The 24,235-nt window shown below is 37.0% G+C and overlaps 1 protein-coding gene across 3 annotated transcripts in view; it reads left to right on the forward strand.

Moving 5' to 3' along the window:
- The window catches only part of ANKS1A (ankyrin repeat and sterile alpha motif domain containing 1A), a 124,776-nt gene that overhangs the window by 32,940 nt on the left and 67,601 nt on the right, over nucleotides 1-24,235 (forward strand). For all 3 annotated transcript variants that reach the window (XM_070941503.1, XM_070941504.1, XM_070941505.1), the window contains 8 exons: nucleotides 1,288-1,368; nucleotides 7,664-7,820; nucleotides 9,579-9,641; nucleotides 15,894-16,190; nucleotides 18,744-18,819; nucleotides 19,519-19,620; nucleotides 22,006-22,098; nucleotides 22,866-23,059. In XM_070941503.1, coding sequence (XP_070797604.1) covers nucleotides 1,288-1,368; nucleotides 7,664-7,820; nucleotides 9,579-9,641; nucleotides 15,894-16,190; nucleotides 18,744-18,819; nucleotides 19,519-19,620; nucleotides 22,006-22,098; nucleotides 22,866-23,059 — 1,063 coding nt within the window. The remainder of the gene's footprint in view (nucleotides 1-1,287; nucleotides 1,369-7,663; nucleotides 7,821-9,578; nucleotides 9,642-15,893; nucleotides 16,191-18,743; nucleotides 18,820-19,518; nucleotides 19,621-22,005; nucleotides 22,099-22,865; nucleotides 23,060-24,235) is intronic.

Genomic DNA, 24,235 nt, shown 5'->3' on the forward strand with positions numbered 1-24,235 from the left:
GCAGAATGCGGTCACGCGGGGGATTATGGGAGCAAGAGGGCGCTCCCGTGTGATGCCTCTCCTGCGCGAGCTGCATTGGCTTCCAGTGGTCTTCCGGGTGCACTTCAAGGTCTTGGTCACCACCTTTAAAGCGCTCCATGGCATCGGACCGTCTGCCACCGATAGCCTCCCACCGACCAGTACGCTCCCACAGAAAGGGACTCCTCAGGGTGCTGTCAGCCAGGCAATGTCGGGGCCTTCTCTGTGGCAGCATTTGCCCTCTGGAACGATTTGCCCCCGGAGATACGAAGGATACCAGATCTCCGGGCCTTTTGCCGTGCCCTAAAAACTTTTCTTTTCCATCAAGCGGGGCTGGCGTGAAACCACCGCCCCCCTTTTAGCGCTTTTTAGCTTTTTAAGTGTAAATTGGGTTTTAATTGGATTGTTTTAAATTGTGGGCCAAAGCTGTATAATTCTTTTAATTGATTTTAAATTTTGTATTGGTATGTTTTTTATCCTTGGCTGTGCACCGCCCTGAGTCCAATAGGAGAAGGGCGGTATATAAATTGAATTAATAATAATAATAATAATAATAATAATAATAATAATAATAATAATAATAATAATTTCACACCCATTTGTTATTACAGAGATTTATCCAAGCATTTCCAGTAGTATTCTAAATTATGTACTCTCACAATAGATGCAAACCCATTGGTAGTTAGTTTGACTTCTAGTGTTTTAAAAATAGCCCTTCTGTATTTTGACTTGCTTTTATGATGAAATGTTTTTTTTTTCATTTTTAAAAAAAATATACATTGATCTGACTTTAAAAATGCATGTATTATGACTATGAACATTTTTCATTGGTTACTAGCTGTGTTATCAGATTGAAAAAAAAGATGAAGATGAAAGATTCATTTAAATAAACATGTACAGTAGAAACAAAAACAAATTACCTAGCTTCCCTACTTTTTCCTTTGTTTTATGTATTGCTTCCTTGCAGCTTGTGCTACTTGTGGACCAATTCACTTGAATATTGCCTGATGAGTGTCACACATACAAATAATAACCATTCAAATAGTAATAAAATACTGATTAGATAATCAGGATAATCCATCTCTTTATATGATCACTAGTTTTTCTTTGTTTAAGTTAATATCAAGTTAATACTGTGTCTTAGATTGTGATTACACAATACACTTTTTTAGTGTTGTTCACAGGAAACCTGTCTCAGTCTGGTACTGTTTACAAACTATACTTTGTGTCTTAATGTATAACATTTATTTATTTACTTTTGCTTTACAGTATCTGGAGAGGACCAAATGTGAACTGTGTTGACAGTACTGGATACACTCCGTTGCATCATGCTGCTTTGAATGGCCACAAGTAAGTTTCCTGTATCTGAAATAACTTTTTAAACAACCAGACTATTAAAGTAGCTAAAACTAATAAACCCTGTAGCACTTTACAAATAGCTTCCTTCAAAGTACTAGAGCTCGACTTATCAGGATTATGCAGTGCACTGTATTATTGTGAAATGGATTTATTCAGAGATGTTGATATTTTGATATTCTAGACGTGACTGCCACCTCCTCTTTGAGCAGGAGTCGAGTCCAGGAGAACCCCCGAGTTGTGGATCAGGTTCATCTGGGGTAGTGCAATCCCATCCAGAATTAACTTAATTAAAGTCCCAAATTTTGAAGCTCTGAAGACCCAAAGCCATTCGGTCTTGTCAGGGTTCATCTGAAGATTGTTGTCTCCATCCAGGCCCCCACAGCCTCTAGGCACTGCAAGAGGGAGGCAACAGCATCACTTGGATCACCAGTGGTAGAGATATAAAACTGAATATCATCAGCATACGTACGTGTGCATGCTCATACAAACTGCAGTTTCTCGGTTCATCTTCATCAATCCAGAAAGCTTTTCTTTAGAGAGGAGAGGCAAAAGACTTTTCAAGATTCATTTTCTCGTGCTTATTACACATTATAGTGGGATGACAAATTTTGAAATGTAGCTGTTTACGTCTGCAGCCCAGAGACACTGACAGTTTGGTGGAATATATATTTAATAAATTATTATAATATTTAGGTTACATAATTTAACAGGTTTTGCTAAAATCCTAAAATTTCTTTAGTTACTTTGTTAGGACTCTAGTTTAAAGCATCCCCCAAAACTGGGTGTCCAGATTCTACCTGAACATGTCCAAATCCACAAAGGATTCTGTTTGTACTTTTCATATTTAGTTTCTACTCGGCTAGTACTTTGAGGCCTCTATTACAAACTCTGACGTCAGTCAGATATCCCCAATTTTAAATCTGTGCATCTATCTCGCATCTATGTTCTCCACTTCTTTCTCTTAAAATCTAATCTTTTGTCATCATCAGTCAGTACCTTAATTTCTCAAGTTTATTTGACTGTTCTGTTGTCTATGCCACTAGCTATCCTAGGCAATGCTATGTGATCTGCACATTTGACAAGCATTCCCTATAGCACTTCATTCAAGTCCCTAATAAAGATGTTGAATACACGGCCAAGGACTAAATCTTATAGCATCCCACTTAACTTTCACCGTGGTTCTTAATGAATAGCAATTAACAAAAACCCAGTGTGAGTTTTCAAGCCAGCAGTGTATTCATTTAATTATTCTTCTAGCCAGCCAAAATGTAACTAGTTTGCTAATCAGAACACTACGGCCTGTTTTAACAAATACTTTGCTGAAATCAGAAAATATTGGAACTGCTTTAGTAATTCTCAACTGAAAGTAATACTTTTCATCCCCAATAGGAAAACAAAATTATTAGACTTAATGTTGCATTTTAGTGAAGTTTTCCTCTTTCATGGTTTTCCTCTTTTTATGAACATGTTCTTTAGGGTTTTTTTTTTAATTGAGCAGCAAATTATATCTCTGGGACTAAAGAGTACAGTACTTGCATTTCACATCTATATCTATTCTATACTGGAGAACTGTTATCAGTATGTTTCTCAGTCCTTACATTGACTAGAAAGTTGCTCTTTACTGCCATTTAGAGGCTATAAAAAATCTTTTTCCAGAGTAATGAACAGACACAGCAGCTGTGAATTCTGTGTGTCCTTTAATAAACAGTACATTCCGTGTTTTATTTTCAGCATTTGTTAAGGTTTACCTCTCCTCCTATCATTGGCTAAACTCAGACAGGTTCTTTTAGACGTGCTACTCTTTTTTTGTTTTTTGTTTTATCCAATTCTGTGCCCTCCCCAACACATTAGCAGTCTAGAAGAACAGGCTCTACAGCTGTTCACTTGCAGCTGTGTAATCAACATAATTTGCAATTCATTTGCATCTTTGAGAAAGAATGAGCATTGGCTACTTACATACTTTAATTTGAAAAAATAGTGATCTTTCCTGATAATTTCTTTACACAGTTGTTTCTACAAGTAAATACAAGTAAACAAAATATGCTGAAACAGTGAAATCAAAAGCTTTAACAAGGATAAGCAAGGGCCATAGGAACCTTTGCAAGTGTGCTATGAAGATTATGTAAAACATCTATTAAAGTGCCTCAAATCTTTCAGAGGTAGTGTCTGCCTGTGCTGGTCCTAAGGAGATGACTGTGGCTTGGGCATATCCAGTTATTTGGACTGAGTGTGATTTGATTACTCCCAAGCAAATGGACAGTGTCCTTAGGTTGATGATTCTGTTACCTACAATGTTAGGTTCTATCCCTCCTGATTGGTCAAGGCATCTAGAGAGGTGACATATAGATAGGTGACATGTAGCTAATCAGTGGTAAATGTTTTTTATAATAGGAGGTGGTTCCACGTCCCCTGAAGGAGACAGTGGTTTGCCCCTTCTCAAGAAGTTACTACTGGACAAATTTTTCTCAATCTCTAATGTTGCCTTTTTGAGGGATTCTATTGAGGTGGTAGGTCTATAATTTCAAAGGGCTGTAGAGAAAGCAAATTATCTGGACCTGTTACAATTTGGTTTCAGGCTGGGATACCATATGCAATTGATCACACTTGTGGATGACATCTGGTGAGCTTGGAATGGTGATGGTGTATCCATTTGACCTCCCATTGGTTTTTAGTACCATCAATCATAGCATCCTTCTGGACTGGCTGAGATGTAGGAGGTCTTGTTTTTTCAGTAGTTCTCCTTTCTCCAAGGAGTGGTTCCAGTTGGTGTGTGAGGAGGAGAGGTCTGTCTTTAGGCCTCTGCTTTTAGGGTGCTACAGGGCTTACTTCTCTCTTCTATTTACCATCTTCATGAAACCTCTGTGGGAGGTAATTGATTGCATATGTCAACCCACTAGCTAGACCAAGTTAAAAAAATCAACTCCAGAGCAAGACTAAAATTACTTTTCTTGAAATCAGCTGTAATAACAGAATCATGCATCTTGACCTGCTAGTTCAATAATTTGGGGAGTTCTGTCTGAGCCATAATATTGAGATACTATCTGTCTGTTGTAGATTGAAAATATGTCTCATACAGACACAGCCCATTGCCTGGGTAGCAGATCATGCGTATCTCCATCAAGATCATCTTTATTACTTTCTATAGCATGGGTCTCAATTGTACATCTATGATCTGGACCATCCAAGTGGTGCTGGGGAAGTGTCTTACTAGTACCTGGAAGCTGTAAAAGTCTGGCTGGAGAAGATCTGGCTTTCGCTCAACCCTGACAGGACTGAATGCCTGTAGTTTTTTAGGGCTACCACATATCTGTTGATTTACCATCTGGCTAAGGTTATACTTTCCTGGTCAGAGTTGGTACACACTGCTGGTCCGCTTGGCCTCAATGGCAGCCTGAATAGCAGGTGGCAACTGTAGCCCAGAGAGCCTTTGCACAAATGTATTTTATGTGCCAGTTTAACCATTTCTAGATCAGGAATCATTGCTTATGCCTTTGCTGCCTCCCATTTCCAATGTGTTCTACATGGGCTACTTTTCAAGAGCATTTGAAAACTTCAGCTGGTCCAGAATACAATGTCAGGGGCACAAGGGACTGCACTGAAATAACATCTATGTAACACTGATGCTGCATGAGCTGCATCAGTTCCAGTGGACTTTTAAAATGCTGATTATCATTTTAAAAGCTTGACATGGCATAGGGGCAAGCTACTTGAGGGACTGCCTATCCCTAATGGTTTCTGTTCATCCCTCTAAATCTGAGTCTTGGTGAAACAGTCCTGCCAGATGGGGCTTTGGAATTGTGCTTTCTCTGTCATGATGTCTGCATTAAAGGAATAGCCTCCTCTTAGAGATATGGATGCTGTTGGTCTTAAGGAAAACAGTCAAGATGTGCCCCTAGGGTTAGGATGATAATGAGGATGGCATGATGTATTTAATCTATGGATGTGAATCTTATTAGGGCCTCAGCACTGTCTGTTTTGCTTTAATGGTTCTTAGTAATTGTATTTTTAGTCTTGTTCACCACCCAGAGTTCCTTTAGGTAGATGGGTACCATATTAATTTATTAAGAAAATAATCAAATAAACTGTATATCTAACTCATACTTGGAAAAAACTGTTCATTCTTGCAAATTAGATTTAAACACTTGTCTGCTTATAGATAGTTTGAATAATAGAATAGAATTCTTTATTGGCCAAGTGTGATTGGACACCCAAGGAATTTGTCTTCGATGCATAAGCTCTCAGTGTACATAAAAGATATAACTGATAAATCATTATCATAGTCTTCATAAAATACATTCATCAGAAATCATAAGATAGAACACTTAGTGATAGTCATAGGATATTAAACAAGCAATCAACATAAATCATACTAGGAAACGGACGTTGCTTACCTGAACGTCCCTTTTATGCTCGCTGCGAAGACATTCCTACCTCTGGATTATCCTCACTCTAATTCGTTCGACTGAGTGCCAATCATTTCCCTCTGAAGCTGGTCACGCCCACCTCACGGCTATCCCAGCAGTCTTTTTTACGAAGGCGATTCCACAACAGATGAAGGTAGACCCAGAGAGGATCCAGACATCACACGGTAACAGCTGTAGAGGGAACAAGAAGAAAACCCCACCCAAGGCCAGGGAACGGCGAGATCATGGGCGGGATGGAATGTCTTCGCAGCGAGCATAAAAGGGACATTCAGGTAAGCAACGTCCGTTTTCCTGACTCGCTGCTCAGACATTCCTACGGCTGGGACATACCCAAGCTTACAGCCCCAGGATGGGAATTGAAGCTCTTTCCTGGCCAAGGAAAGATATTACTGATTGTAAAACACATCTGTCGAAGGAGGCATCACCAGAAGCATAAACATCCAAATGGTAATGTTTAACAATTGAGGAAAGCGAAGACCAAGTGGCCACTTGACAAATGTCATCTATGGAGGCCTGAGTAGCCCAGGCTGCTGGTGTAGTGGCACTGCGTGTAGAATGGGGCAAGATTTGTCCCGGAACTGGACCACCCTTCAAATCGTACGCTTTAGAAATACAGGCTTTAAGCCATCTGCCCACAGTAGCAGAAGAGACCTTCTGTCCCAGAGAGGAAGGCAGGAAGGACATCAACAATGCCTCCGTCTTTCTAAAGGAGGCAGTCCTACTAATATAGTGCTTTAGGGCACGATACACATCCAACCTGTGCCAACATTTTTCAGAAGGATGACGGGGATCCGGGCAAAAATTTGGAAGAACAATGTCCTGCATACGATGGAAATGAGTGTTAATTTTGGGAATAAATGCCGGGTCCAATCTGAGAACTACCCGGTCCTGATAGAAGACACAAAGGTCCCTCCTGATAGAAAGGGCTGCAATTTCGGAGACTCGATGGGCCGATGTTATCACCAACAAGGCCATTTTCAAGGTAAGATAGCGCAGACTGACAGAACGGAGAGGTTCGAAGGGATGCGAAGTCAAAGCTTGTAGAACGAGCGTAAGATCCCATGTGGGATAGTGATGTATTGCTGGAGGCCGCAAGTTAGTCGCACCTTGAAGGAAGGACCGTATCCGGGAATCATGAGACAAGGATTGCTGATTGTCTCTGACAAAGACTGTAACCAAGGCAGCCACCTGCCTTCTGAGGGGAATCCCACGTTGCGCAGCTCTCACTATCCAAGAAAACAGATTTTTTTGAGAATAAAGCTTAGTCAAATATCGCAGTAAAGGCAGTCAAGTCTGGCACCATCGACTGAGTGAAAAAGACTGCTGGGATAGCCGTGAGGTGGGCGTGACCAGCTTCAGAGAGAAATGATTGGCACTCAGTCGAATGAATTAAGAGTGAGGATAACCCAGCCGTAGGAATGTCTGAGCAGCGAGTCAGGAGAACTAAATAAAACAATATAAGTCATAAAGATACAAGGAACAAAGTTATAGTCATAAGTAGAAAAGGAGATAGGTAATAGGAAAGATGAGAAGAATAATAGTAATACACCCTTACTAAATAGTTTGACAGCTCCTAATGCTTGACCCTAAGCCCGTTTATATAGATCTATTTCATCAGCTAGGTTGAAAGTTACCTCCCAGAGTAGATGGCAGCCTTATTTTCTTTTGGTGGATGAACAATAGGCTGTTTTCATATTCCAGTTCTTAAGGAACCGTGGTGAATATTTGAATTTGGAAATGTTTTCCAAGTAGACAGTATACAAACTGATATTTTTATTAATACATTTATCCAATTTACTATTTGATTTTGATTGTCGTATCCAGAATTCTTCTGAAATTTCATGGCATTATTCTGTCCTCAGGGATGTTGTGGAAGTTCTGTTGAGAAATGATGCGTTAACGAATGTGGCTGACTGCAAAGGCTGTTATCCTCTCCATTTGGCAGCTTGGAAGGGAGATGCTGAAATAGTGAAACTGCTAATACACCAAGGACCCTCCCACACTAAAGTAAATGAGCAGGTCTGAATACATTCCTCTTTTTGTGCTCTTAATGATCTTACAACGTTTGTTATATTGTTCCATAGGAGGGAGTGAATACAGCATCTACAAGAGTAAATTTGTTGTTTGACATCCTGCTTGAGAAACAGCTAAAGGTTAAACAACTATAATTGTTCAGCAAATTTGAAAAATTGTATCCTGAAAGCTGTATTTTTGGTTGATCAGATTGAGAACTGTAGAAATGAACAATGACTAAATTGGTTCATATTCAATGGGAGGATTTTAACCATTATTCCTATACCCCACCCCGCACCACGATTTTCTGGACAATTTGAAACTTGATGTAGTTGGTACATCAGTTTATTTTTGTGGTGAAGCAATTCTAAATAGCTTTATTCTCTTTTTGCCATATTTTGTAGTTAGCTTATACTGCTTTGCTACTTATGCTTAGTAAGCTAATCTTGTGCATTTAACTACAATACAGCTTTCAGACATTAATAATTAATTTACTAAAATGCTGTGCTTAAATGGAAGAAAAACGGTAATTATTTCTGTTGTTTAAAATGCTGCCATTTGACTTGTATGATTGAAAACTTTCTTGTGTACAAATGTGGACATATACACCTCATAGTGCTAGTATTGATTTGGAGACCAGGTAAACTCTTACAATATTGCTCCAAATTAAACTGGGACTGGTAAATAGAAAAATAGAAATAGTGGGAATACTAGTAAGTTTTCTCATGAAATTATTTCACTTGCATTTTTAGTTGTATGTATGCATTTATTTATTATGATGTCTACACTGCTGAATTCCTATTCCCTGAGGTCAAAGTAGCTTACAGAAAGCCAAACAAAGGATCAAAACTTACCTCACATAAAACATTTAACAGACATTAAGTGACATCCATGGAGTAGGCTAAACCTCCACTTCCACGAATGCATTTTCTAAAAAAGTTTTCATAACCCTTTTGAAGATCAATAATGTTGAGGAACACTGGGTATCCAGCCGTAAATTATACCACAGAAGGGGTATCACCAAGAATGAGCCCCCAGGGGTATCTTATCTACATAACATTTTTCTTGTGGAAAGTAAAAATTTTTAAAGCTATGTATTCGCTTCTGATAGGAAGCATTATCCATATTACACTACTACTTTAGGCCAACTTGCAACCAAATTAGGACTGAACACCTTGTTCAGAGTTAAAGTTAAAATTCCATCTCTATAATAGGCCCCTGACTCTGAGACTTATTATCTGTGTTAACAAGTAGCTTAACATAGTCTCTTACAAATATTCAAAGAAGTTCCTTTGCTGGCTAGTAATATTTTTTGTGATTGAATAGCCAAATGTACACATTCAAAAATTTTTTAATATTGTTTGAAAATCTTTTTTGTCAGACATTGTTTATTGTGATTCTAGGCGACAACTTTGTCAGTCATTTCAGTGTTAACTTTTTAAATTTTATAATGCCATTTGCAATTCTTTAAAAAATTGGATGGGGCCATATGAAAATGAAGGCTCTTGCAATCTATAGCTAGCATGAGGCCAAATATTTGTAAGATGTCATAGTGAAGTGTTAAATAGAGAAGTTAAGATTTTTAGTTGAGCTTTGCATGTTAATCAACTATTGACAGCTGGAATGGCTAGTTTAATTAATTGCTTTTCATTGGAATGAAATATTGTCATGTTCTATCATTTCTCCCCTTCAGAATCACTCACTGCTTTTTTACTATATCCTGCCATTTCATCATCACATTTTCTTTTCCTCTCCTTTTTGTAGAATGCTCTTGAGATCAAAGAACTCAAAAAGTACGGCCCCTTTGACCCTTATATCAATGCCAAGGTGTGTACTTCGCTGACAGGATTTCACTATATCATTACTCCAAGTTGTATTTTTGTGCTTTCAGAAGCCTTGTCATCTAGTTCATTGATATTGCCTATTTGGGAATGGCCATGGAGGACTGAAAATGCAATCTCTTTAATGTGAAATTTGTATTAAGCCATGTTTGATTTGGCTGGTTGGTAAAAGTTTACTTGATGCTTAGCAAGGTCTACCATTGTTTTTGACTTGGTAGATTTGGGGTACTTGTTGATTCCCAAATCAATAATAGCATTCAAATATATAAATTCAAAACATTCTGGTATTGTTTCTCTATTTAATAAGAAAGGGAATAATACTGATTATGTTTATGGTATACTGTCCAAAAAAGGTATGCATTCTTAGCAATACTGAACTTCATTTTACTAATAGTGTAGCATTTTGTATGCTACATAACACATAAGAGAACTATTTTTGTTAGTTCTTTTATGAGGACAACAATGCCTTTATTGTCTGTATGGATGTATTCATGTATCCATTTGTGTGAATGTATGTACATTTTTTTCCTTATTTCACTCGTTCCTTTTTCACATCTGATTGTTTCTTTAACTGAATATGGCCCATTCTTCTGCTTCTAGTAATCATAAAGCAAAAACAGAAAAGCAAATCTAAAAATCCTGAAAATCTTAAATTACTTCACAGATAATCTTATCTAATATTTAGAAGTATCTTAAGTGATTCCTTGTTATAATGAATCTCAAAATATTTGTTGTAAATTATTATTTTAATTTTCAGACCATCAAATTGGAGCATCTTAAATATTGATTTTTTAAGGTCTAAATCAAATTGGGCTCCAATTGGTATGCTTTTAAATATATTAAGATTATCAAAGTTGGAGATAAATAGGGTGAATTAGTTTAAATTACATGCTTTTATAGATTCACAGTGAATATACTCTGTAAATGTAGAGTAAACATTAATGTTTGATATGGTAAATGATAGTCTGCATTGTACTAAGATTCATAATGTATAAGTTTTGGTGAGGATTGCAGCATCACTCTGCTTTTGCTCAGTTTTTCCTATATGTCTATGACAGTTTTTAGACATTAAGGATGTTTCAGAACTGCCATATTCTGTCTCTGTATTTTTCAGTCTAAAGTAGATAAACTCAATGATGAATGCTGAAATTTAAATCAGAAGTTGAAATAATAGCAATAGCACTTTAGACTTATATACTGCTTCACAGTGCTGTTTCAGCCCTCTCTAAGCAGTTTACAGAGTCAGCATATTGCTCCCAACAATCTGGGTCCTCATTTTACCTATCTTGGAAGGATGGAAGGCTGAGTCAACCTTGAGCCTGGTGAGATTTGAACTGCCAAATTGCAGTCAACCGGCAGTCAGCAGAAGTAGCCTGCAGTACTGCACTCTAACCACTGCACCACCACAGAATAATGTTTTTAAAATCATTGTAGAAAACTACCAATTTAAATAATAGATCGAATTATTTTTTCTTTTTGATAATTCATATATTCCTTTATTATAACAGTTGAAATATTTGCACCTAAACAAAGGAGTATAATCACTTTTGTCATAATGGATTTTTATTGCAGAATGTGTATATATATTTAGCTAGGAAATTTATGAAATTTGTGATTGCCTTGGCTATCTCTAAATAAGTTAGAACATTAAGCAATATAATTTACTTAAGTACCAAAACTGGAATCCAAAAAACTCTAAAACTAATTCTCTGTGCCTGAATAGATCTTTTTAATTTAATTTCATTTTCATTTTATTAGATTTATATACCGCCCTACTCCCGAAGGACTCAGGGCGGTGAACAGCCAGAAAGATAAAACACACAAACTACAAAATTTAAAAGACAATATAAAAACCTATTAAATAATTTGGCCCAAAACAATTTAAAACACCCCTAATGTTTTAAAACCAATTTTAAAAGTTACAATTAAAAGGGAAGTTAGGCCAGGTCAGCCTGTTGAAATAAATAGGTCTTGAGGGCACGGCGGAAGGTGCGTAAATTCGGGATTCTCCGTATCTCTGGGGGGAGCTCATTCCAGATAGCAGGTGCCCCCACAGAAAAGGCTCTCCCCCTGGGGGCCGCCAGTTGACACTGTTTGGCCGACGGTATCCTGAGGAGCCCCTCTCTATGTGAGTGTACTGGCCGGTGAGAGGCTACTGGTGGCAGAAGGCGGTCCCATAAGTACCCTGGTCCTAAGCCATGGAGCGCTCTAATTCCAAACTCCAAATTCCAAACTCTCATACTTAATTTGTGTGGTGTTCAAAAATCTGTACCACAGATTAATAATAACAAGTCACTATCTACTTGTGAGATTTATACAAGAAAAAGTAGATACTCTTGGTGATACATTTTTCCATTAAATGAAAAAGAATGTTGCTAGGAGTTATACATTTCTATAAATTATCACACATTATATGAGCCATTATAATATACACCTCATGATAAAATGTTACAATTATGATCCACAAGGCATTTGATCATTTAGCTAGAAAAGTGATACCAAATTGACTCAATGAAGTTAATTTTTAATACAATAATTATTTCAGGCAAATGTCATTCTTGCCACATGTAGTTTCCCACCACTTTATTTGCAGTATAGAGTTTATGGTGCTTTTTAAATTATTTCTTAGTTGGTTTTCTTCGTTTCTGGGTGGAAGCAAAAACATGATCTGTAAGCCATCAGTTTCTCTGAATATGATCTAAGTAGGTAATAAATCAAACCCTAAAATGCCAAAAGTACACAAAAATGCCCCTTGTTCTATTCTCTGTAATCTTTAGTAGAAATGCCAGCAACAGTAAGGTGAAGATATAGAAAAAAAAGTGCATACCTCTGGCTTATTCATTGTTTTGTTTCCGCCAAGCCAGATCCCTCTGGAAATCTGGAGAGCATTAATGTCTGTTTAAATAAAAGATATTTTACATCTTAAAAAGGCTGAAGAAGAAAGTGAGATGAATATGTTTCTATAAGGCTATTTTCTAAGCCTTTTGTAGCTTAGTATTATTTTTAATTAGTGAATACTATAAAATCAAACGGTTTAAACTATTCCAGCCCTAGAAGCATATTTCTCTAAGCTCACTTGGAAGGCTAAACTGCATAGAAATGAATATATAATAAAATACGTTATTTTAAAAAATACTTCTGAGAGTTATGCTGATCTTCTCCGTATAGTAGATCAATGTTTCTCAATCTTGTCTTGAAGTTGAGTGGACTTCAACTCCCAGAATTCCCAAGGCTGACTGGGGTATTCTGGACTAACTGGAAAGTATGCTTTTTATTTCACAAAACATTTTTTTAAAGTACTACTAGAGGTTTTGTTTGGGACCCAGTTTGATATAGAGTTTGAGGCATTCATCAAGTTAGAAACTGGAAGACTGCGAGTTGTCATCCCACCTTAGGGGCCAAGACCATCTGGGTATATTGAGCCAGTCATTTTCTATCAACCCTAGGAAGTAGGCAATGGCAAACCATTTCTAAAATCTTATGAACTGCTGGAACTTGTCCGGACAGTTGCCAGGAGTCAATCCTGACCCGAAGACTTGTGTCCGCAAACACAGATTTTTGTTACTTCATATAAGGCACACAGAAAACTAGGGGAAATGCTTATGAATGTTTAATTTGTGATGGCAGGCATTTCAGTATAGATGAGGAATGATAGTTAAACAGTGGACTTCGACAAATTGTTAATTAGACATTTGTGCATTTTTTCCCAGTTGAATTATATATGTACATTTGTTTATAGTTAAAAGGTACTTTGATCTGACTGTCAGAAGAAGCCCCACTATAAACCAACTACTGAGATTAAATGTATGCATATTCAAAATGACTTAACAGTTTTTGAATACAAAATGCATAAAGGAATCATGATACATAAAAACATTGTATGATCATACATAAAAATTGTAAATATTTTTTCTACCGTTAATATAGTTAAAAATTACCTCACTTTAAGTCACTGCTTTATCCTTTCCCTCAACTATTTTTTCATAGAGTTTCTTTGGGTTTCTTTGCCAATTATGATTACGGTCTCAGTTTTATCGGCTTCTGTTTAATATTTAGTGCTTTTACATACAAATTATTACTTTTGTACTGTACCAATTGCAAATCAAGTATACATTGGCAACTGTTAGTTCATATATCCATGAGAAGCATTCCTTAGTCTTCAAGATAAAGGGATCAGTGGGCAAAAAAAGAGCTGTTTAAGCTGCGGACCACTATTTTGACTTTCAGATGATGCTTTTCCTCCTTTTTTTCTTAAAAATTATAGAAATCAATCTTGGACATTTTTGCATTAATAGACTAAAGCTTTTGAAAATCAGGGAACACTCCGGGCCATCCTTTTAATGAGTAGCAATTTCATCCTATTTTCTAATGAAGATTTTCAGATTTAAGTTCTGTCAGATGTGCAGCTATTTGGATACACAGCTGGATTTGAACACTTGTAGATTTCACTGGTTTTGAAAAGTGGCATCCAAATTTGTTAGAATAGAATAAATAAAAATAATTGTTGCCACAAACTTGAAATCAAACATGGGCTTTATAAGGATTTATAAAATTTTGCATTTCAGAAATACCTATCTTCAGGTGTTGTTGAGCAGCAAATTTAAATGTCTAATTAATGACTTGGTTAAAAGGCAAATGAGAGTTTGATGGCAACAGTAAGATATTAATCATACTAATCATTTTTTTTTCTAAAAAGGCTGGCCTTGTTTCTCCCACAAGAAAAGCAGCAGTAGGCCTAGTTATTGATGGGATAACAAAGGGTCAGGTTAGGGCTGTAGGTTAGACTGTGCAATTGGAAAAAAAATCTTGGAAGATGACAGTGGCAAAATACTTCTGTACTTTGGCCAAAACCCTGTATCTATATGTCCATAAAACCCCTAGGATTTGAACTCAATTTAGCCGAGAACTATCTTTAGTCCAGTTGATGTCTCCTCCCCCCCCCGATGTTTACTGATGTAGTACATTATGTATAGTTTGTAATATAATGTGGCTAGAAGATACCACTGTTCTTCATTATCTTTCATTAAACCCTACATCTTAATTATAAATCCTAAACCATTAGCTTTCCCCTCTATTCATGGTGAGATTCTCTGCATGCTGCTGAATGATGCATTACCTCATTTAGAATCACCTTCACTATAAATCTGTTTTTCCTTGGCAAATGTTTGGCTTGAATTGTTTCTTTGCCATCGTTGGAAGTGTCCTCCTCAATTTTTCAAACCTTTGTGCATGTCTGTCATTGTTCATAGTAACTGTCATTTGTACATTCCATGTATTTTTTGTAAAGCAGTCTGACTGTTCATCTATTTCCTTTCTGTTTCAGCTAGTTTTGTCATGTGCCCATGAGACATTGAACATTGTTGATAGTGCTAGAACAAAAATAAATCACAAACCTACCTCTGTTATATTTTGTCCAGTATTGTACAACTGTTAAAAGTTCTAATTTGTTTATTTTTTATCAATTGAAACATTTCTGGTGAAGCCAGGGTTTTGTTTATGTACATTTAGCCATTATAATTACACACACACACCATTTAAATGTTTAAAGACACTAACAGTTTGAATGAAATTTTTGTGTCCATTTACATATCAACTAGAATCTTAAAGTACTTAGGTTTACACATGGGGTTTAACCCAATGTTATTTTATACTTCAGTGACTTCCCGATATTACTTATGAAGTCCAATTTCAAAAAAGCATGTGGTCACATGAAAGAGCTGTTTCTTGACAGATAATTAGTTTCCATAAATTGATAATATTAGTTATACTTTCCTAATAGCAGCGGCCTTTTGTATAAAATAAAAATTAAATGTAATAACAACATAACGTCAGATTAATTAATAAAAGGTGAATTCTCCAGAGAGAAAGAACACAGTTATGAAATACTATATTATCAAGTTGTTGGTTTGCAAAATGTAAGTTTGTAGACATTATAGTAACTTTTATTGAATGGATAAGTAATGCTTGGTGAGTTTTAAAAATGGAGAACATTATAGAACAGTAGAAGTAATAATCTCAAAATGCAATAATAGATATTTCATCTTTTTTTTTTTCTGTAGCAAATGTCTGAATGTGTGCACATATAAATAACAATGAGACCATGATGTACTCACTAAGCCACTGCATGCATAGTGGAAAAGAATTGGAACAGTTTTAATACACTTATGTTTAAAACGAATGTTCTGTTTATTATAATTGTCTCTAAACTCTAATGGTTTTTATATTTATGTAATCTTAGAATAACGACAATGAGACAGCATTGCACTGTGCAGCTCAGTATGGCCATACCGAAGTGGTGAAGGTTCTTCTGGAGGAGTTGACTGATCCTACTATGCGCAATAACAAGTTTGAGACTCCTCTTGATTTAGCTGCTCTCTATGGGAGACTAGAGGTTGTGAAGATGTTGCTTAATGCTCATCCCAATCTATTAAGTTGCAATACTAAGAAACACACTCCCTTACATCTGGCAGCTAGAAATGGCCATAAAGCTGTTGTTCATGTACTTCTGGAGGCTGGCATGGATAACAACTACCAGGTATTTGTTTAAATTTGTGTGTGAAGAGTTTAAACATTAAAGTAATGTCTCAGGATCAGATTTAGTATCACAGCTCCCTGTTCAATAAGAACTTTTCTAATCACTGTTTTACTTCATCATATGTTTTAAAACCCCAATTATATGCTGCTCAGAATTGGCAAATTGAAGCAGCCTATAATTCCAACAAATACAAAAGATTGTTAAATAAGTTTATTTTGAATTCATGTTAAGTTTGAAATTTAATAGAATTATGCTTTGAAATTGTTTCAAGTTTAACGGGATCTGTTTTACTCCAGAAATCTAGGTTTCTTCTAATTGTAAGCTAGAGAACTTGTGGTGCTTGAATCCTGTATTTTCAACTGGATATTGTTTGGGGGGGGGGTTGTTTCAAATTCAAAGGGAAATTCAGAGGGTTTTTTTATTAGTTGTAATTTCTTATTGATTGATTTTTAGAGTGATCAGCCTGCATTTTTAAAGAAGCTGGTTTTTAAATTGGAATAAACAGCAACAAATACTGCAGATAATTCTGTTGTTTTGCAAAGTGATCTCGACTCAGTGTCTGAATGGTCATCTATTTGGCAACTTCAAATTTCGATCAATAAATGCTCTGTCTTTCATATTGGTAAACGTAATCAGAATGTCAAGTATAAGCTAGGTGGTATTTAACTAGCTGATGACCCTCACTTTGTCAAAGATCTACCGTTTTTTTCCGGCGTATAAGACGACCCCCGACTGTTCCTGTTAAAATATAGGGTTTGGGCTATACTCGCCGTATAAGACTACCCCTCTTCCAACGCACACCAAATAAAAATTAAAAAACATCAACTGGCTCACCCACAATGTAAAAGCAGCTGTGCTAGACCCATAATGGCCCCTACAACAAGCAGGAACCTCACATAGCCACAAAAAGCCCAAAAAAACATCTTTCACACTTTACACACACAAAATTCCACATACAGCTTTGTGAGATTTTGTGTGTTTGTGTAGTTAGAGTGAAACACTACAGAAACACACTAAATCTCAGAAAGCTGCACAAATATTATTTTATTTTAATTTTTAAATGAAAGCTAAATTTAGATGGCTAGGTCTAAAAAAGAACAACTAAAAAAACCCCCAATTAACTATTTTTTTTAAAGCTCCCAAAGGGGGGAAAAACTTACCCAATAGAACAGGGGTCTCCAACCTTGGCAACTTTAAGACTTGTAGACTTCAATTCCCAGAATTCCTCAGCCAGCTTTGCTTTGCTGGCTGAGGAATTTTGGGAGTTGAAGTCCACAACTCCCTGCCTGCTTGATTGCAGGCAGGGAATTGCTTGCTGATGGAATGGATTGCAGGCAAGCGAAGCAAGGCAAGCGTTGCGACTAGCAGCTAAGATAAGCAAGCTGGAGGGGGGAAAACTTTTTTTCTTTTACATGGCTCTGGCGATCCCAGCTAAGTTGCCTGATTAGCAGGCAACTCAGCTGGGATGGTCAAAGCTTGGCTCGTCAGACCCTTTCGGGCTGGTCTGCCTGGTTACAGGATAACGACACCCGGCGTATAAGACGACCCCCGACTTTTGAGAAGATTTTCATGTGTTAAAAAGTCGTCTTATACGCCGGAAAATATGGTATGTGTACTTATCTCTGACGATCTATGCTCCAAAGTTCACTGTAATAGCGTTGCTAAAAAAGCATTAAGAGTTGTAAATTTAATTTTGCGCAGTTTTTTTTCCTGGAAACATTGTTTTGCTAATTAGAGCTTATAAAACTTATGCTAGACCAGTCTTAGAGTACTGTTCAACTGTTTGGAATCCCCACCATATATCTGACATCAGTACAATTGAACAGGTTCAGTCATATTTTACAAGAAAAGTCTTGCACTCTTCTGTGCACAATAGAATTCCCCATGTTACTAGGCTTGAAATTCTCGGTTTTGATAACTTAGAACTGCATCACTTGCGGTCAGACCTAGGTATTGTATACAAAATGATATGTAGTAATGTTTTACCTGTAAATGACATTTTTTGTTTTAATTGCAATAATACGTACCCTAACAGCCGCTTTAAACTCAATGTAAATTGTTCTAAACTTGACAGTAAGAAATATGATTTCTGTAATAGAGTTGTCAAAGTCTGGAATGCTCTATCTGATTCAGTTGTTTCAGCTACAAATTTTCACAGTTTCAGTCACAAATTGATTTCACATCATACTTAAGTGGTCAGTAGAGGGGTGCATAAGTGCACTAATGTGCCTATCGTCCCTGTCATTGTGGGGTTTTTTGTTCTTCTTTTTTGTTTGACAAATTCTAATAAATAAACAAACAAAAAGCTTCTGTTTCAGTGGTGGGTTGCTACTGGTTTGCCCTGGTTCAGGCGAACCAGTAGCAGCAGCGGGAGGCTCCGCCCACCCGCCCAGACGTCATCAAATACACTCTGCGCATACGTAGAAGTGATGCACGAGTGAACAGGTAGCAAAGGTAAGTGAAACCCACCACTGTTCTGTTTGTGAAGCAGCTACCTGGACATACACTTTTATCGTTTTCTGATGGCATTCTCAACCCATGCTTGTTTTACAGACAGAAAAAGGCAGTGCTTTGCATGAAGCTGCTTTGTTTGGCAAAACAGATGTGGTACAGATATTGCTAGCTGCAGGTGAGGATCTTTTTAACATATTTTTGAATTTCCTTTTTTGTTGGTGGTCTTAGTGTTGTAAACATTCAGCAGGTTTAAGTATTGTTCTTAAGAATGAGCAACATAATTTAATTTGAATCTTTCACCCTCCTTTTTCAATTGCTCCTTCAAGCTAAAGCCTCATGAAATTTAAGTATAAACTAGGAAAATTAACAAGAGTTAAGTGGGAATTGCTAGAACCTCTGATTTGATTTGGAGATCAGGAGGTTGTATACTCCAAAAAAGTATATTCATTTCCCTTCTGAAATTATTATTTGCTTTCACTGCAATTGAATTGTAAGATATAATTTAACATATATTTATTGCTTTATTATTTTAAGTATTCCTATTCTGCTTCATTTAAGTATAGGCTTATGTGCTTCTTATTAAAAAATACAATAAAATAAACTTGACTTAAAATTATAATAAAATAAAATATAATTAAAATAAAAGCGCTTCCCAAATTAAAAATGTTTCTTCTAAAATTAAGAGCCTTCATATGGCATAAGGGCAGCTTTAACCAATAATAATAATTAATGAGCATAGATGTAGGGCCAAAATGTACATTTAGGAGGAGGAAGTGATTAAGGCAAGTTACATTTCTACCACATTTTGCTGTGTGAGTATATGCAACATTTCTGAATTACTGTATATAATGTCAAGTTTCTCTCTGTGTTGAAGGCATTGATGTGAATATAAAGGATAACAGAAGCTTGACCGCTTTGGAGATTGTCAGAGAACTTCCTTCTCAAAAAAGCCAACAAATAGCAGCTCTCATTGAAGGTAAATAATTAAACATAAAAGAACAGAGGGCAAAAGTGGAGAAATAGGAAGCACACTAACATCAGACACTAAGAGCCATAAAATGTGTGAGTTGTTTTTCAGTTAGGCAATTTCTAAAAGACCTACATTGCTCAATTAAATACAATGTGGATACAAAGAAAACTAGATTGTGCAAAAAGATGTTTTCCCTTACTTTTGTACTTCCTGAAAATATGGCATTAAGTTGATAGTTTCCTGGTTTTTACTCAATTTGATCATTGTCTCCTCAGCATTGTATTTTTTTATCCCATTTCAAATTAGTTATGGATGTAATGCATCCCTTGTTTATTTTTGAGATTTATAACCTCCAGGTCAGACACTTTGAAAATCATCTATATTGCAAGATGCACAATAGCATTAAGTAGGCAGAGGAAGAAAAGTAAAATAGAACCATTTTCCAATCATAAATTGTTTGCAGATTAATGCATCCTTAATAGATGGGTTTGTAAATGGAGCAGTGGTTGGTTGCTACCTGTTCTCCCCGGTTCTTGCGAACCGATAGTGGAAATTTTGAGTAGTTCGGAGAACTGGTAAATACTACCTCTGCCTGGCCCCGCCCCCAATCTATTCGCTGCCTCCTGAGTCCCAACTGATCGGCTAGAAGGAAAAAAATCAGGGCTCATTTGACAAAGAAGAGGAAAAAAAACAAGACACCTTAGCTTTAAATTGAGAAGCCAAGAAGCCTCCCAACTGATTGGCTAGAACTGATCGGCTCATTATAAACCGCTCGGTGGTGGTAGATTGGCAATTGAGGCCAAGCTGCCTGAAAACGGTTTCCCATGCTCTCAGCGGTGGCAGAGCGGCAAAAAACTGTTTAAACTCTTGCCGCAGTGCTTCAAAGGGCCTCCCTACAGCTGATCAGTGGTAAAAGGCAGTGTGGTGGTAGACCAGTGCGCTCCAAAAACAAATAGGTAGACCGGTACGGCTCTGCAAGCATTTAAAAGCCTGGTAGACTAGTACCTCTGCTAAATCCTAAAGAATTGTTTGTCACATGACCATCAAACTACGCCCACAAAATAAGCCATGCCCACAGAATCGGTAGTAAAAAATTTTAGAACCCACCCCTGAAATGGAGTCATTTTTAATGATGGACTAGTGAAAGAATAGTGCAAATGCATCGGGATTGAGATACAAAACGGGGAATCCCACAGATCTTCCCTGTTGGCCATTTAATACTGTTGTGGAAGCGGCCTTCACTAATATTTGCATGAAGAAAAGAAGTCTTTACACTTGGAGAGACTACAGAGGACAGATTTAATATTATGTAAATCCAGTGTCAGCATGTCAAAAAGAGGTAAGCAGAAGTAAGGGTTTTTTCCCCCTATTTCCTTCCCTTCCACTTTTCATTTACTTTACAAAGGCCCTCCTGAAAGGAATGAACTAAAGAAAAATGGAAATCTAAGAAGATGGGATAAAGTCATGATCTATTATTTTTAAAGTCCTCAACTTAAGACCAACTTAAGTTCAGTCCTCATTTGAAATTATAAATTTCTGCTGAATGGAGAAACATCCCCTGACAGAAGTTACAGCTGTTGCAGTGCCCCGTGATCATGTGAGCAAAATTTGAGCAAAAGTCTGACCTCCCTTATGATTGAGGGCTGCTGCAAACCTTTTCCCCCCACTCACCTATCTCTCCCACAACTCAGTGGCTCATTTGATCGACTAGCGCACATAAAACTGCTGCAACCCTGGAGGCCTCAGCCTGTTCCCTACCTACTTCTCCCACCCCACTATACTCAGGTCCCCTTACCTTTGCCTTTTTGTGAAGCTACTGTCAGGTGTGCCAAGCCACTGTGAGTCTCCGCCAGGCAGCTAGTGAACATGTTGTTTCTGAAGGCTATAAAAGAGCCTTTTTAACCTTTAGAAACATCATGTTTGCTAGGTTAGAAAGCTAGTGAACATGATGTTTTTGAAGGATAGGAAGAGGCTGGTGCTTTTCCCATGATTGTTCTGAAGGCTATGAAGACCCTCAGGCAATGAAGGTTCTAGCCTTCAGAAACATCCTGTTTCCTAATTCTCTGGCTACACCTTCAGAATAGTTGCAGTGTGTTAACCTTTCTACCCTTCAGAAATATTGTGTTCCTGGCTAGAAAGTTGGCAAACATGACGTTTCTGAAGGGTAGAAAGGCCAGCCTTTCTGAGTTTCTGTGTGTGTTATCGTTCTAGCCAAAAAGCTAGCAAGGACTACCTATATTAGTAAAATGACAACATTGTATTCACCCATAGTAAATATGCAGAACGTATCCAAATATATGAAAAATAGATTACTGTATTTTGTTTTTTAAGACTTCAGGTAATAAGTATCTTACATGGCACCTTATTTCTGTTGTTCTTTTATTTGTTCAGACTGTACAACAAGAAAGAATCTTGCAACAGCAGAAGAGAAGACATCGCCACCTTTAACTGCTTCTATTGAAACTTCAGTTCGAATACCTCAAGGTAAAATATGAAATGTATTAAATTATTTAATAGCAATTTTATAAAAAATTACAGCTGCAACAACGAAAAACTAATATAAACTAAAACATAGTGCAGAGAAAAAAAAGAAAATAGACAAGATAGAAAAGGAAGGAAAATAAGAATATAGAAAAAAAGGAAATATAAAGAAATGATTTATGCTTTTCCCACAAGTATAAACAATTCACCTTTTCTTAAAATACAACAAATGTTCTCTTCTTCCCATAGCTCGGCTCTTATCTACAGCTAGTTCCTTAAAAAACTTATCATTTCAGTTCAGATAAACTCTCACTATTGAGAAGATTCATATAGTACTGTTTCTACCTGAGCTAATTTGGATTATAAAGAACATTCTGGAATGGCTTCCACAATATTGCTACATCATCTCCTTCAAGAACTTAAAACAGATATTAAAAATAATGTGAAAGAAGATTTTTAAAAATCTAGTGTATTTCACTGGTAATCTGTAGGGGTCAAGTACTAGTTCTCTCTCCACCCCCATATTCCCTCGTCAAAATAACTGCAGATGTGGACAAAGTATATTATGACTCCAGTTCCCAGGCCATATGCAAAGGTGATATATGAATTAGAAAATTATGGAAATAATGAAATCCACCTTTTATGTCTCTGGCATTGTGGAAAGGAATGATTGTAGCCAGGATTTCAAAGAACAGAGTTGTGAATAGGATCACTTCAGCTACTGAAGATGTATAGAACTGTTTCTGATTTAACATGTTTGCTTTCTATAGGGAATGTGGAGAAAGCAGTGACAGACTTGATAACAGATGTTGATGGCAAGCCAGAAGAGTGTCCATATGAAGTACTGTACAATGCAACCTCCTGTCATTCTTTGGACAGCCTAGCCAGTGGAAGATCCTCAGACAGAGATTCTGTGAACAGGGAAGCGGAGATGACTGGTATTAAAGTGACAGCAGTGAGACCTGTATGTAGCCTGATGTGTGTTATCTTTTTCTTTTTATGGAAAATAGGCTGGGATATAAGTCCAAGCCTTCAAACTTGCAATAAGTTAATAGCCCAGTGGTTGCTACCGGTTCGTCCCGGATCAGGCAAACCGGTAGCGGCAGCAACAGGAGGCCCCACCCAGTTCCTTCTGCATATGCACAGAAGCATTGTGCATGCACGAGCGAACTGGTAGCAAACTAAATTGAAACCTACTACTGGTCCAGTTGTACAGTTTGGAAGTGATAGGAAATAATTAAGGGCTTTGGTTACTGACTACCTGGAGACCATTTGCCCCATTATGAAATTCTCGCAGGAATTATTCCAAATTCACAGTGCTATTTGAATTTGGGTGAATTTCTACCACTATATATTTTACTATATATTAGGGAATGTAGCTCAGTTTAACCATTCAGGAGCAAGGGGAAAAAAACCTTGTCTAGAATGTGACTTTCCTTTGAACATTTTCTCATCCAGTTTTCTCCCGATTAAAAATCACTACCATAATAACCTTGAATATTAGATTTGTTTGCGCTGTTTTACTATATTAATTAGCCAGCAAATCAGTTTGTCATGGAATTTATGGATTTAATCCAGCAGGGGGAGCTTGGAGGCTTTATAGGCTAATTAAAATAGCTTAAGTTAGTTTCTCTGAAAGCAGTCAGCTTTATTTAAATAATCCACCAGAGTTAGTAAGAACAGTATTGGATTTGAGCATACTATGGAGTATTTATTGCACATTTAAATAAGGGTGGTTGCAGTTTATTATAAAGATACAAAGTTAAGCATGAATTTGTACATGCAGCCAAAATATATGCAGATTTATTTTGAAGTTATCAGTGGTTGGCATTTACTAGATCAGAGATAGAGAGCCAGTTAAGGCACTGGAGGAGTAGTGAGGAGATGCAGGGATTATTTTTCCCTTAGGGACAGAAGCCAGTTGGGTGACCTTGGGCCGCTCACCTCCTCTCAACCGAAATCAGTGTCAGGCTGTCTGAAAATCAGTTGATAAGCTTCACTCTTAGGACTTGGTAAGTGCAGTGCAAAAACATTGCAACTGTGTGAGAAAAATGCTAAGAAGTAGTCAACTAGATCAGTGATAGATAAAAACTGATTTTCCAAAGATAGCACAGGTATACCTCATTTTATTGTGCTTGGT

This window comes from Pituophis catenifer, unplaced genomic scaffold, assembly GCF_029215685.1.
Source record: "Pituophis catenifer annectens isolate HBS135680 unplaced genomic scaffold, rPitCat1.0.hap2 SCAF_3, whole genome shotgun sequence".
Lineage (NCBI taxonomy): Eukaryota > Metazoa > Chordata > Lepidosauria > Squamata > Colubridae > Pituophis > Pituophis catenifer.